This window comes from Lissotriton vulgaris, chromosome 3_1 (assembly GCF_964263255.1).
Source record: "Lissotriton vulgaris chromosome 3_1, aLisVul1.2, whole genome shotgun sequence".
Lineage (NCBI taxonomy): Eukaryota > Metazoa > Chordata > Amphibia > Caudata > Salamandridae > Lissotriton > Lissotriton vulgaris.
In genome coordinates, this window is record NC_141689.1 from 2,098,060,517 (window position 1) to 2,098,075,456 (window position 14,940).

Consider the following 14,940-nt stretch of genomic DNA (forward strand, 5'->3'; position numbering starts at 1 on the left):
CCCTGGACTCAGCAGGCTCCCCGCCTCCTCAAGAGCCCCATTCGTCAATGGGGCTCCCTTCCGTAGGGGATTGGTCGCACCCTCAGTGTCTTGGAAGGCTTAGTTTACAGCCCTTACCTACAGATGAGCTGCTGTCCCCTCCACGGAGGGCTACCGGCGCCGGTGCGGCTTTGCTGAAAGTAGTCTCCTTTGCCACTCGTATTCTGAACATGCAACCCCCTTCAGTCCCCTTGTCTGTGGACCCTCTGCTTTATGTCCTTCATTGTGGGTCAGGGAATGTAGAGCCGCTTCTGCCCTTTGAAGCTTCTCTTTATGATGCCCTTTTGGGCACCTAGGTTCGGCCAGCTTGGGTGATACAGTGGCTCGTTCTGTCTTGCACCGCCATCGTCCTGCTTCACATGATCCAGTTTGCTTATTTGTCCACCCCGACGTGCAGGTGTTTGTTTTGCAAACTGCCTTCCCTTCCTTGCCTCGGTTAATGCTTCCTCCCTCCCGGGAGTCCAGATGGCTTGAGTCGTGGGGTCGGAACATCTTTGCCTCCACTAGTGCTGCCCTACGATCAGTAAATACAGTGTGTGTCCTGGCTCGGGCTACCTCTGTCCTGTGGGATTCTGTAGAGTCTCTGCTTTCCGCCACCTCTGACAGCGCTCGTGGTGACCTCCTTCATCTTTTCCGGGATGGCAGTGACCCCGCTGAATTTACTATCCGCCCGGCCTTGGATACTGCTGATTCCTTAGGCCGGGCTATGGCTGGTTTGGTTGCCTTGCGGCGCCATGCTTGGTTGCGGGATAGCGTCTTCCTGGAAAATATCCGGGAGCGACTTGTTGATCTACCCTTTGATGGGGTTTTATTGTTTGATGCTCACGCCGAATCTGCTGGGCAGCGCCTCCTTGTGGGCTTTCACCCTGCCCCTAAGGGCTGTATTCCTCAGAAGTCTGTTCTGGGGTGGCACCTTTTTCATTTAAAATCCTTTAGATGCGTTATGTTTTTAGGCAGACAGTAAGCCTCAGGTCTTCTTTTCGCATATTCTGGGGTAGTTACCCTTTCATTAGCATCCTTTGGATGCATTATGCATTTTGAGCTGACAGTTAGCCTACTGTGGCAGTGTTCTGCAGATTGTTGTTTCTGGTCCTCTGACTGTGGTTAGCCCTAAGAGGTGTTCCCCCTTGTTTTCGGTGTGCCATAATCCAAGTGGGGTACTTGTATGCTATTATATAGCTCTGCTTTATGTCAACTGGGCCTAGAGATCCCTTGGGTTCTATGCGTCACCTGGTGCTCTTATCTTCCGTTGTACGGTGCTCAATGTCGTGCCCTGGCGCCATCTTCTATACTTCATGGGTCGTCTTGCTTTTCTGCCTCATTCTCCTCCTTGGGAGGTTTTCATGGTGTTTATCACGCTTCAAATGCAGCTACCGCCTGCCATTAATGCACTGGGTGTGCTCCTATAACAACCATGTTGCATAGTCGTGGCTCGTTTACCAGTCTTGAGATATATATATATATATACAGGTTGCCATGGGTCTTCGCGGCTGCGAGGTCTGGTCCAATGTCTCCATGTGTCAGGGAGCTTTTCAGTGATGCACACGGGATTGTCAATAGGGTCCCTTTTTACGTTCCACTCCCTGGGGTGGTTCCCCAGTTTTACACTGCTCCCTTCTTGGTGTTCGGATAATGAATATCTCTCTTTCTGGACAAGGGTTCCTTTACTCCCAGTTGGAGGGTGTGGTCTAGAATTCTGAGATTCTTTCCTCCGTTTCTACGCCTATTGGTACTTTGGTGCCTCTACTGCCACTTCCTTCGCATGTGCCCCTTTTATTATACTATATCCGCTGTGCCAGCGGGACGGCTCTTCTGATGTCAGTTGTCCTAGGGTCTACACCGTGCATATCTGAATTTCGTGAGTTAGTTCTCACCTATGTCTTCAAGCTGCCTGGTCGGGCAGTCCTATGCTTATTTTAGCTACGCCACCTCGTTGTCTCTGTGGCTGTCTGCTCTGTGCATGGTTCAGTGGTGACCAGTGGAGTGGTGTGGCTCACTGGTTAGAGGCGGCAGACCCGGAAGCAGAGAACGGCCCGAGACCAGGGTTCAATTCCCAACGCGGCAGGGTCGTGGACCAGGGTCAGCGGACTTGATAATTCTCGCCTCGGTGCCTACTCTAACCAGGGACCACACTCGGCAACTCTGGGCATTAGCTTGCCTCATCTCCACAACGGCCCCCCACATACGCCGGGGATGCCTGGTTTCACCTTGGAGATACCCAGTAGGGACCATCTCACAGGGATAGCCAGGACGGGTTCCCCAGCGGTCTACAGCGCCACGACGCCTCAGGGCAGCAGTGCGCTTTATAAGACACATACATTTACATTTACATTTACCTGCATCAGCGTGCTTCAGATTGTTACTGTTCGCCCCTGTTCCCCATTTTGGGACTGGGTGTGCGCTTGGCATATTTCTTGTTACCGCCTGCACTTCTATAAACATTGCTCAGTTTCTACTTCTTGCCCTTTGGTTCCTGGCTGTAGCCTCTCCGGCCTTCCCTCCATGGGCTAGCCTGGTAGGCTCTGGTTGCTTCTCTTCATGTCCATTGTCCGTCACTCTGTTGTCGGCTCCAGTGCTTGGCACTTTGTTGTCCTGTCGCAAACCTACCTCCCCCCTTGGGGTATGGCTGTGGTATCTATTCTAAGTTAAGAAATCTGCAGCTAGATGTCTATCAGATGTACGAGTTACATACCTTCGGTAACAATGTATCTGGTAGAGGCGTTGTCTAGCTGCAGATTCCATAACGCCGACCCATCCGTCCTGTTCTGAGAGGATCTTGCCAAGTGGGGTTCTCCACATGCCTCATTCAGTTGCCATTGGTTTCTCTCTCACGGGTGCTCACATTGTTGCGCCCCTTTGAGAATTGCCATATAATACAGACTTCCTTCCAAGGGGCTTCTTTCCTGTAAAATGGTGCCTTTTGATTCACCTTCATCAGAAGATTCTTCTTTTCTTCTCATGCTGCCTTCCCTTCCTCCTGCCTTCTCTATCGACTCAGGGTTCTTGTCTCCTCTAAAGTCGTCTTCTTTGGGGATCTATTGAGCTCTGTTTCAGTTCTCCATTACTATAGGGGATGTGCCAGTCTTTTCATTCCTTCCTGCAGTGGACTGTTCTTTCTGTGCTCCCTTCTTGCTGGACGGCACAGTTCTACATGGTAAGAACAGTCTATTTCTGTCTGTTGAGATATTCTTCCCTTGTTACACTTGGGGAAGGGTCTTCGCTTCGCTTGCGGGGCTCTTTCTCACAGCTTTTTTCACTTATATGTAGACAGTGTCTAATTCTGTCCTTTACGATGGTGTCTTGCACCATCCTCCTTTATTCACAGATTTTTCATCCTTCGCACACTGTTCCCATACTTTCACAGTTTTTGTTGGTTGCTCTACGTTGTGCCACGGAAAAGTTTCTCCGAAGAAAACTGACATCAGCGCGCCGGGAGGCACTTACATGACCTCGCTGACGTCAAGTACGTGGAAGACGTCAGGGCGGGGTCGTGTGGTGCTGTCCCGCGACGCGCAGAGGTGCTGCTGCAAAAATAATTCTGGATCCAGTCAGACCCCTGGGGATATTCTAAGTTAAGGAATCTGCAGCTAGACAACGTCTCTACCAGATGGAAAATGCTACTTACCAGGATGCATCTGTTCTTGGCATGTAGAGCTACAGATTCTCACACTTCGCATTAGATCGCCATCTGGTGTTGGACTCAGATGATTGCATGTTGTTGTTGTCTTGGAAGAAGTCTTTGTAGTCACGAGATAGGGGACTCCTCCCTTGGACGATAGTGCTCATGGGCATCGACTCCATCCATAGATTGTTTTTCGCCATGATGGAGTTGGTAGAAAGAAAAAAGATGTCCATGTGTGTATATCTAAGTAAGATAGAACTGGAACAGATACAGGTCCCGGGTGGGCGTGTTAGAATCTGCAGCTCTACATGCCAAGAACAGATGCATACTGGTAAGTAGCATTTTCCGTTCGAGGCATATGAGTCGCAGATCTTACACTTAGCATAACCTATACAACAGTACCGCCCCTAGCGGTGGTCACCTGAATCTGTTGCAGTAGTTTGAAAAATAGTTTTGAGAACATCTTGGCCTACAGCAGCTTGCTGCTTGGCTTGCACACCAACACAATAGTGTTTAGCGAAGGTGTGTGTTGTAGACCATGTTGCTGCCTTACAGATGTCTTTTAGGGAAATATTCCCTAAGAAAGCCATAGAGGCTCCTAGCTTGCGTGTGGAGTGCGCTCTAGGAGGAATTGTTAATGTGCGTTTTGCTTGTTGATAGCATATTTGGATACATTTTACAATACACCTTGCAATACCAGCTTTAGAGATGTGATTGCCTTTATGTGGTGGAGAGAAAGCAACAAACAATTGTTTTGCGAAAAGATTTGGTTCGGTCAATGTAATAAAGAAGGGCTCTTTTCACGTCTAGGGTGTGTAGAGCTGTTTCTGGTACAGAGTATGGGTTTTGAAAAAACACTGGCAACTCCACTGATTGATTAGGATGAAATAGAGTGATGGCTTTAGGAAGGAATTTTGGATTTGTTCTGAGGACCACTTTGTTACGATGTAATTGTAAAAATGGTTGCTGTATAGTGAAAGCTTGAATCTCACTTACTCTTCTAAGAGAGGTAATGGCAACTAGGAAAGCTGTTCTCCATGTGAGGAACTGTAGTTCACATTTGTGTAAAGGTTCAAATGGGGGTCCCATGAGCCTGGTAAGAACAATATTTAGATTCCACACTGGAGAGGGTGCTAACCTAGGAGGAATGATTCTCTTTAATCCTTCCATAAATTCTTTAATTGCAGGGACTGTAAATAGTGACAAATGTTGTCTGTTTTGTAAGTACGCAGCAAGTACTGCAAGATGTAAACGTATAGATGAGTATGCTAGATTACATCTTTGTAAGTGCAGTAGATAGCAAATGATATTCTGGATGGAAGCATCCTGTGGGTCAATAGGATTATTGGTGCAGTAAATGGCAAACCTTTTCCAATTTGCAGCATAGCAAGCTCTAGTAGTGGGTCGTCTGGCTTCTTTAATGATGTTCATACAGTCTGGTGGCAGGTTCGGGTAACCTCACCCATGAGACTTCAGGAGCCAGATCGCCAGATTCAGCTGACTTGGATCTGGATGTCTGATCTCTCCATGGTTCTGCTTAACAGGGATGGGGAAAGGCACAGTATTTGGTGTGGAACTAGTGAGAGTTCTAGCAGCGTTGTGAACCACAGTTGGAGTGCCCACGTGGGAGCTACTAATATTAGTTTGAGAGACTGTTGTCGGAGCTTGCGTACCACTAGTGGGATTGGCGGAAAAGCATATGCAAATCTGCCTGAAAAGTTCATCCATATTGCATTGCTCTTGGACAATGGGTGTGGAAACCTGGCGGCGAAGGTTGGGCATTTTGCGTTGTCGTGTGTGGCGAACAGATCTACGACTGGTTGACCCCACTTGTTGAAAAATGGTAGAAGAACTTGTGGATGTAGCTCTCATTCGTGAATATGTTGTGTCTGCCGACTTAGTAGGCCTGCAATCTGATTGTGAACTGCTCGATGGTGTTCGGCTAGTAGATATATTTTTTGTGGAATGGCCCATCCCAAATGTTCTGTGCAAGCTGGGACAGTTGCAGAGAATGTGTCCCTCCTTGTTTCTGTATGTAGTACATGGCTTTCATGTTGTCCGTCTGGATCAAGACAGCTTTGTTTTGTACACTTACTTGGAAAGATTTTAGTGCTAGGAATATTGCTAGTAGCTCTAAGTGATTGATGTGGAGCACTCTTTGTTGAGTGGTCCATCTTCCCTGAGTTGTATGTCCTAGTAGATGGGCTCCCCATCCTGTGAGTGATGCGTCTTTTGTCACTACTATCTGTGTAAGAGGTTCGAGAAACGGCCGCCCTTTGGACAAGTTTTTGGTGTTCCACCACTAGAGAGCGATGTGTGCGCTGTCCACCAACACCAGATCTGTAAGTTGTCCTTGAGCCTGATTCCACTGATGTGCTAGACATGCTTGTAATGGACGCTTTTGGAGTCTTGCATATGGTACAATAAAAATGCAAGATGCCATCATGCCTATGAGTTGCACAAACACTCTGGCTGGGAGAGCGTGTTGGGCTTGAAATTTTGTGACAAAGGCTTGAAAGCTATCCTGGCTGGACTGGGATATGCTAGAGCTATAGAGGTGTTTATTGTGGCCCCCAGATATTGGTGTATATGAGAGGGCTGGAGATGCGACTTGGTGTAGTTGATCGTGAACCCCAAGTTGTGTAATGTTTAAATGGTTTGATGAGTGTGTTGAACACACTGATTGGATGACTTGGCTTTTATCAGCCAGTCGTCTAGCTATGGAAAGACATGGATTTGTTGGCTTCTGAGAAGTGCTGCTACTACTGCAAGGCACTTTGTGAACACTCTGGGTGCAGTGGTTACCCCGAATGGAAGGACTTTGAACAGATAGTGTTGTCCGTCTAGTATAAACCTTTGATACTTCCTGTGAGAAGGATGTATGAGAATGTGGAATTGAGTTGCAGTGTGGCAAGGAATTCGCCTTGTTGTAACAGCGGGAGCACTTGTAGCGTGATCATGTGAAAATGATCTGAGTGTATATATGGGTTGCGGGCCTGAGATCGAGAATTGGTCTTAGTGTCCCGTCCTTTTTGGGTATTAGGAAGTACAGCGAGTAAACCCCAGTTCCTTGATGTTGTAAGGGAATAAGGGAAAAATCTCTATTGCGTTCTTTTGAATCGATAAGAGAACCTCTTGTTTCAGCAGCGTGAGATGTTCTGTGGACATAGGACGCTACCTGGGTGGTATGTGTGGAGGGGTGGCTGTACGTTCTAGGCAGTAACCTTACTGGATAATTTGTCTCACCCACTTGTCTGTTGTGATGGAATTCCAGACAGGAAGGAACTGTGCTAATTTCCCCCCGACTGGAGTGGGATGTTGTGGGGGGAGCGGAAGGAAGTCACTGTTTTGTGGTGGGAGAGGTATGATTGGTGTTGTTACCTCGACCTCTTCATTTATTGCTGTGTCCTCTGTATCTGCCTCTAAAATATCCTCTATTGGGGGATGTTTGTGAAGCGCCTTTAAAGGAAGGGAAGCTGAGTTGTCTGCTCCAATTTGTTTGGAGGCTCCTCTGTAGAAGGAGCGACGAAAGGAGCCTCGTGTTTGTGGGGACTGGAAAGTTTCCATGGATTTGGCAGTCTCAGTGTCTTTTTTCATTTTTTCTAGTGCAGTGTCAACAGCCGGGCCAAAAAGTTGTTGTTGGTTAAATGGCTGATTAAGGATAGTAGTCTGACCACCTGCTTAAAACCGGAGATGAGTAGCCATGCGTGGCGTCTAAGGAGGACACTGGTATTTATTGCTCGACAGGCAGTGTCTGCTGCATCAAGTGCACATTTTATTGATGCATTTAAAATTAGTTTACCCTCTTGGATAAGATCATTTGCTGGCGTTTTATATTGGTCAGGAAAATGTTGTAGTAGGGTTTCTAACTGGTCGTAATGGGCTCTGTCATATCTTGCAAGCTGTGCTTGGGTGTTAGCTATGCGCTAGGTATTGCTTGCTTGGGCAGCTATTCTTTTACCAGAAGCGTCTAGCAGCTTGGACTCTTTAACAGGAGGTGGCGCTTCTCCTGATGTTTGGGAGTTAGTGCGCTTTCTAGCATTGGAAACGACCAGAGAATCTAAAGGCATCTGTCCCTTTATGTAGGCAGGATCTGCAGGGGCAGGCCTATACGTTTAGAATCCTGGCACATACGGGATCTTTAAACACTTCGGGGGTATGCTTAATGACTCCTTTAATCGTGGGTAATATTTGTGATGACTTTTGGGACTGTTCGAAAGTCCTCTTCTGCCCCGTCTGAGTGCATTGTGACACCATGATAGATGACAGCCCTCTTAATTTAGTGTCCAAAACCAATATTGTCTTCTGTAGGAGATATTTTTGAGGGGTATGTATGTGGACTTGGGATGTCCAGTATGTATTGTGGGACAGGGTACTCCCAATCTGGTGGGTCAGTTGGGTACGTGAAAGGGTCATCTGGGTCACCCCCTGCTCCCATGTCATCATCATCGTTATGTGGAGGTGTATGAGGTGGAGAAAAATGAGGTGGAGACGTTTGGAGGTGTGATAGGTTTAGGTAGAGGAAGTGGGTTAGAAGGAAGTATAGGAGAAGAAGGATGCATAGGCGATGTGGCAGAGTCCTTCTTCTTCACAGGCACTGGAGGAACAGGCGCTGTGTCTAACTTCCTCTTTCTATATGGTCCAGTGGTGACATGTCTTGTCTTTGGATCAATATAGATCTTTGTCTACTTAGGATCAATGGGATCTGATGAAAAGCTCCTCTTCCTCAGGAACCGCTTTCGGCGCAGATTTTTTTGGTTCTGAGCGGGGTTGGTGTTTGTCTTTGTCCTTAATCTTAGGAGGCATGATAGAGTCCTTTGGCGTAGCTTTTGGCGGGATTGGGACGTGCGGTTTGCTCGGTCCCGAGCTACCGGAAGACCTTTCGATTTTCTTTGGGGCCGGGCTCGAAGGCGGGGCTCCCGAAGTATGTTTTCGGTCACGACTGGGCCCAGCAGGCGAGTGTTGACCATTGCCTTCAATTTTGGTGGGGGGGGAGTGGGGGTAGGGGCAGTAGTACTCACTCTTTGACCCGGAGTGATGGCAACTGACACGATTTCGAGATCTTCGGAATCTTGTTCTGGGACATCTGGGCCTTCATCGAAGATGTCCACCGGTTCTGGAGCGGATTTTTGCATGATGTATCGTCGAGCTCTTCGTTCTCGAATGGTCTTCTTCGATCGAAAGGATGCGCAGGCTGGGAAGCTGGACTCGTCGTGTTCCAGTAATAAGCAAAGGTTGCAGACCTTGCGATGGTCACTGTGCAGGATTTTTGCTCCACAGTGGGAGCATTTCTGTAATGGCGTCCTTTCCATGAGCTGTAGGCCTCACGGCGTGGATAGGCCCAACGGCCCGTGTCGACAACCGGAATTGAGTTGATGAAGTCGAGTCGAAGGTCGAGATGTTTAGAAGTTAATTTGAAGAGTTTAAGAAAGTTTTTTCATGTTGAACTACTTAGGGAAGTAGATGTAGAACCGGAGCGGAAAAGTTACATCCGAACCCAATGGAGGAAAAAAACAATCTAAGGATGAAGTCGATGCCCATGCGCACTATCGTCCAAGGGAGGAGTCACCTATCTCGTGACTACAAACACTTCTTCCAAGACAACAAAAACATGCAATCCTTCGAGCCCAACACCAGATGGCGATCTAAAGCGTAGTGTGATATCTGCAGCTCATATGCCTCAAACACATTGTTACCAAAGGTAAGTAGGCCCTCTCGCATTGTTAGTCCAGGTCACCTAGAGATCCGTACCCACCAGCTATTCTGAGACTGGCTAGTGAGGTTATTGCTCCTGTGTTTCAGGAAATTTTTAACTGTTTCCTAGACTCGAGAGAGGACCTCTCTGCTGGAAAACAGCTAAAGTGGTCCCTCTTTTAAAACTGGTGTCCGCCAACCCAGAGATTTTCTTTAACTTTTGGGCTATGTCACTTCTGTCTACAGCATACAAAATTGTGCAAAAATGAGTTAAGGCTCAATAGTCTACTCATCTGGAAGATAATTGCCCATTTAAACTCAGTTACACTTTTGTCAATGTAACTGTACAGAAACAGCTCTTTTGGAGATCACAGAGTTGAATAAAATCATGCTCGCCAAAGGGGATAGTGCCGCCCTTATTTGACTTGATTTATCAGCAGCATTTGATAAGGTTTCTCATACCAATTTATTAAAACATCTTTTTGAGTTTGGCAAAGGTGGACAGCGTGGGGAAGGCAAAGATCTTTTCTAGAGGGCGCAGAATAAGAAGTGTTGCTTCCTCCTTGCTTATAGGTAGCAGGGGTTCTGGGGTGCCCCAGTGCTCTTCTTTGATCCCCACATTATTTAACATCTGGCTACCCAGACAAATTAACAGAATAGAACGGCTTTAACACTCAGCTGCTCCAGACAGTCGATCCCTCTTCTTCCATAATAGTGGAGACATTTAAAGCCTGCCTCTCTGCATTGCTGGATAGAAACCCACCAGCTATGTAATGCAGATAAAACGGAGATACTCCTGTTTGGCCATATGAAAGATGGCTGCTTAGCTGCTGGCCTAGGTACTTGCCTGTTTCCCCACCCCTGACCGTTCGGCATTAGCCAGGAATCTGGGTGTAAAAATAGATGACAAGCTCCCATTTGCAAGTCAAAACTCTTCCGTTGCTGCCACATGTTTTCTTTACTCAGATCTCAAGAAGACATGCAAGACAGTAATTCATGCCCTTTTGACATTGAGACTGGCATACACTAACAGCCTGCATCCCTGGTTTACCGGACAAGCTGACCAAGAAACTTTAATTGGATCAAAATGCAGCTGCTCATTTGATCTTGGATACCCTTCAGAGGAGGCATATTTCTCAGCATCTTAGGGAGCTACATTGGTTACAAATTAAAAAAGATGATTCTCTTGAAAGCTCTCAATATTTTACACCGAGCATTGTATTGGTTGGGTCCCTCAGTCTTAGCTTTGCTGGCTACCATCCAAGGTTTCGCCTAATAAGAACTGGTGGTCGGTCTTTCATGGTTTTGGTTAGTGGCAAACTGAACTGGCTTCCCTTTTCTCTCTGGTCTATTTCAAACGAGCCATCTTTTTGTAAAGCTCTAAAGAAATCATCTCTTTTCAACACAGTACCACGTCTCTCTGCTATCCCTACTCTGAGATGATATAGCTGGGACGCTCCTGGGAGTAGTCATGTGCTTTACAAATCCCTCTATTTCATTTATTGATCAGAGACCTAGACTTCAAATCTTTCTTTATCTATTATTTCACTCCGTCAAATGTCTTATGTTGTGCAAACATACTGTAGGTTTTAAAACACATAGCCAAACATCTATACGGGTCAAAATAAGCTAACTTGAACAATCCTCACAAATGCAGGCGCACATAAAATGGGAAATGGGTTCATTACTGATGGGATGTACTGAAAGCATCTACGATCAGCATGCCATGGGGTTACATTGCATCTACAAATGCTGGCATATTTTTGCTCATCCACAGCACAGATGATGCTCTTGCAAAATATACCTTCGAGATGACTTGTGCCTAGTCGGCTCTTCTTTTTCCCGATGCCTACGTTCTCGGTGTCGCTCTTCTTTTTCTCTGCTTACGCGTTCTTTGTGACGTTCGTAGCCTCTTTCAGCATATTCTCTGTATCGATAACGTTCTTCCTCACTATAGCAAAAAAGAAAATCATTTGGCTAAAGCAGACTGGTGACAAGTAAGAGTTAAGTTTGTGAAAAGAGTTAGGTTGCATGATCTGATTAGCCAACATCTTTTCAAATGTTAATGACAAATATGTTCCAGTGAACTTCATAATAGCATCCCAATTCTCGCGTATCAAACTTTACATTAATTGAGAATACACTCATTCTGTGCAGAAGCAGCCCCACTTGCCCACAATCTATAATGTGCTTAACCCTCATTCTTGATCAGTAACTAGTCTGAAGTTCTGGTCTAGAGTCAATAAATCAGCAATATTATGTAGTAAATATGTTCAAGTTCAATACTTCTAGCTCTATATCTTCAAGGCTGCAATCTAAGCTGGTTTTAGAAAGCTAACTAGTGCTCACATTAAAAGTAACAAAGAGCAGTTCACTCATTTGCTTCTCCTCCCTCCAATGTGGATGAGCTGAGTTCCCTTCTTTTAAGCACTTTCATTGGAAAGGGTGGAATTGAGAGTTGATTTAGATTAGGAGTAGCCAGGCTCTGCAGAGAATAAACAGGTAGCAGGAGCAGCTGCAGAGCATAACTGATAGTAAGTGGCTAATCACATTACGCGGCCAGCAAGGAAGTAGTCATCGGGCGACTCCAGAGAGCTGATGTTCACAAAGGATGGACGGGGATCTAAGAGGGTCTCTGGCCCGAGAGTAGGCCTGTGAGTGGAATTGCCTGTTAGTTGAAGCATACTGGAGAGAGAGTACATATACATGCCATTAAAGGAGTAGGCCTCAGAGGTGGCACCTGAGGGGGAAGTCGGTACTTGCATCAGCAATTGGTAGGAAGAACCTGCAAGATATTCAGATGTTTTATTTTTTAATTTATGGAGTGCTTCAGGAGGAACTTAAGTACTTTTAATCTGAGGCAATTGTTGGTTTCAATTTTAGAAGACAACCCAGTTAAGGAAACAAACAGGTTCTCAAAGATCTAATAAATAAGAGCAGATTGAGCTATGAAAAATGTGAGTTGCATGAGAATTACACAGAATATGCATTATAAGCACAAATGGATTGTCCTACCTTCTCATAGAACTCCAAGTAAGGACTGTTAACTGATGGTAGACCAAGGATCTCAAAGTGCTCCCTCTTAAATATAGAGTAACACTTAATGCAAGGTATGCAAGCACCATACTATGGACACAATTAAAAGTAAGAACCCGAATCAAAAATGTGATTTTGCTTTCACTCGTAACAAGTGCAATTGCTACATAGCAGCAGATATAGGCTCATGTTTTTTAGCCCAGCTTCTGTTGTGTTCTGATGGCTCTGAAACAATTTGGAAAACTAGCATAGAACCTGGTGACATGGTTCTGTTTTCAGAGACCGAATGCCGTTGACGAGGACACTCTATTAAAGATGACTCTGTTAGAGGTAACTTGTGTTCTTGTACTGGGAACCATGAAGTCTCCTCTGCTCCTTAAGGACCTTAAACTTCTAGGCCAGCAAACTACTGGAAGGCAGGACTAGTCCTTGTTTTGGTGGTAGGGAGACAACATCTTAATATGTCCAACTCTTCCTTGGCCTACTAAATATTAAAGAAAAACCGAAAACTGAACTCACCACCAAAAACGGCGCTAACAAACTTTTTTGTTGTTGATAGCATCCATATTCACATGCTTTGAATATTTTAACAGGCTGTGAATCCTTCGTACATGAAACATAGCAGGGTTAGAGACAAAATGAAAACGTTATCAAAAACTACAGCCCATCCACCTCATAATTTAGGGTGTTCCTTCTCAGTAGATGAGTGAATGGGCCTCTAGCTGCACAGAAGGTCATTCCAGGTTAGAAAAGAATGGAAAGTACTATATACAATATTTGCCATGCTGGGAAGGCGGACAGGTCACGGGTAAATCTATTAAAGATGACAATGCTAGCTAATTACAGGTTCAGTAAGAAAACATGTCAATCTTCAGCAGCGTCCCTTTCGTAGATAAGCATACTTTAAATAGAGTACAAATCAGTGTTGCCTGAGCAGGGGTCTCCATTGTAGCTCAGCTTTTACATCTATATAAAAACTGTAGTGTTTCACAAACAAGCATATCTCTAAAAGAGAAAATTGCACAAAGAGCTTCTGTGATAGCTACACGTCTGGTGGGCAAATTGGAACTACCCCCAGGAGATATGTATTTGCCTTCAAAAATAACAATTTCATACAAACACAATTTATCTGGCAATCTCCTATTTTGGTGTGTCGTCTATCTTGCAACATAAAAAAAAATTAAAAAAACTTTTCAGATGTTATTCCTTTCAGCCACCATAATATCTGAGTAAGAAAGATGTCTGCCAGTAGCAGGTAAGGTACTTTCTCAGAGCCTGTAATATGTAGCCGAATGAGCAAGCAGTTCCTATGGAGACAGCTGGGAGAACAGTAATGTTTGCAATTTAGCTACTAACATGACAGAAGGACAAAAAGTAGGCAGAGTGATGGACTAGCCTATATGAAAGGTAGTGGTGACTTTTGGCAGAAATTAAGCTCTAATTCGTAGAACCAGCTTATCTGGGTAGATGTTCAGGTATGGAGGATTGGATGACAAAGCCTGAAGCTCACTGACTAAGCGTAGATGGTATTGCCTCCAGGAAGGACATCTTGATGGTAAGGAGCCTGAGAGAACAGTTGTGCAAGGGTTCAAAGGGAGCGCTCATCAGGAACGGCGGGGCGAAGTCCCACTGAGGCATGATAAAGGGAGAAGGTGGAAATATATGTTGCAAACCTTTCAAAAACCAATGTACAATAGAGGATTTAAAGAGGGATGACTGACCAGGCAACCTCAGAAATGCTGAGATAACACAAAGATAAAATTTTAAGGTGCTCAGAGCAGCGCTCTGCTGGGAAAGAATAAAGAGAAGACACGAGAAAGAGCCTTAGAAAGGGTGTACTCCTGCTTTTCTGCACACCATGCCACATACTTGCCCCAATGGCAGGTATATTGTATATATTGTTTTGGTGGAGGGACACCTGGCTGCCAGAATAACACCGCAGACTTCAGGCGGAAGGTGAAAGGCTGTCAACTGTCGTCACTCAATCTCCATGCAAGAAGGAGGAGTGTTGACAGGTTTAGATAGAGAACCCTGCCCTGGGACAGAAGATCCTCCCGAAGAGGTAGCTTGTTCAGAGAACCGATGGCCATGCTCAACAGCTCGGGACACAAAATTCTCCGAGCCCAGTCCGGAGCCACAAGGATGACTTGGGCAAATTTGCTCCTTATCTTGTTAAGAACTATGGGCAGTGGTGGTATGGGCAAAAAGGAGTACAAGAGGCCTGAGCTTCACTTGAGACAAAAAGCCTCTCCAAGCGAGAGTCGCCTTGGAAACTCCAGTGCGCAGAACTGCTGACATTGTGCGTCCTCGACAGTGGCGAACAGATCTAACCATGGATCTCCCCAATGCTGAAATAGACCTTGCACCTCTTCCATATGTAGACGACATTCACTATCTGCTAGGCATCTGGGACTAAGTATGTTTGCCCTGGCATTCAGAGACCCCACCAGGTGTTGAGGCATTCAGGGAAATGCCAAGACATTCCAGCCATGCCCAGAGACGTAGGACCTCTTGACAAAGTGTCCATTCATCACTATTTGCTGCAGTAC

General features: G+C 45.8%; 1 protein-coding gene across 2 annotated transcripts in view; it reads right to left on the reverse strand.

Moving 5' to 3' along the window:
- The window catches only part of FIP1L1 (factor interacting with PAPOLA and CPSF1), a 604,847-nt gene that overhangs the window by 30,006 nt on the left and 559,901 nt on the right, over positions 1–14,940 (reverse strand). For both annotated transcript variants that reach the window (XM_086962650.1, XM_086962648.1), the window contains exon 16: positions 11,160–11,306. In XM_086962650.1, the coding sequence (XP_086818776.1) occupies positions 11,160–11,306 (147 nt within the window). The remainder of the gene's footprint in view (positions 1–11,159; positions 11,307–14,940) is intronic.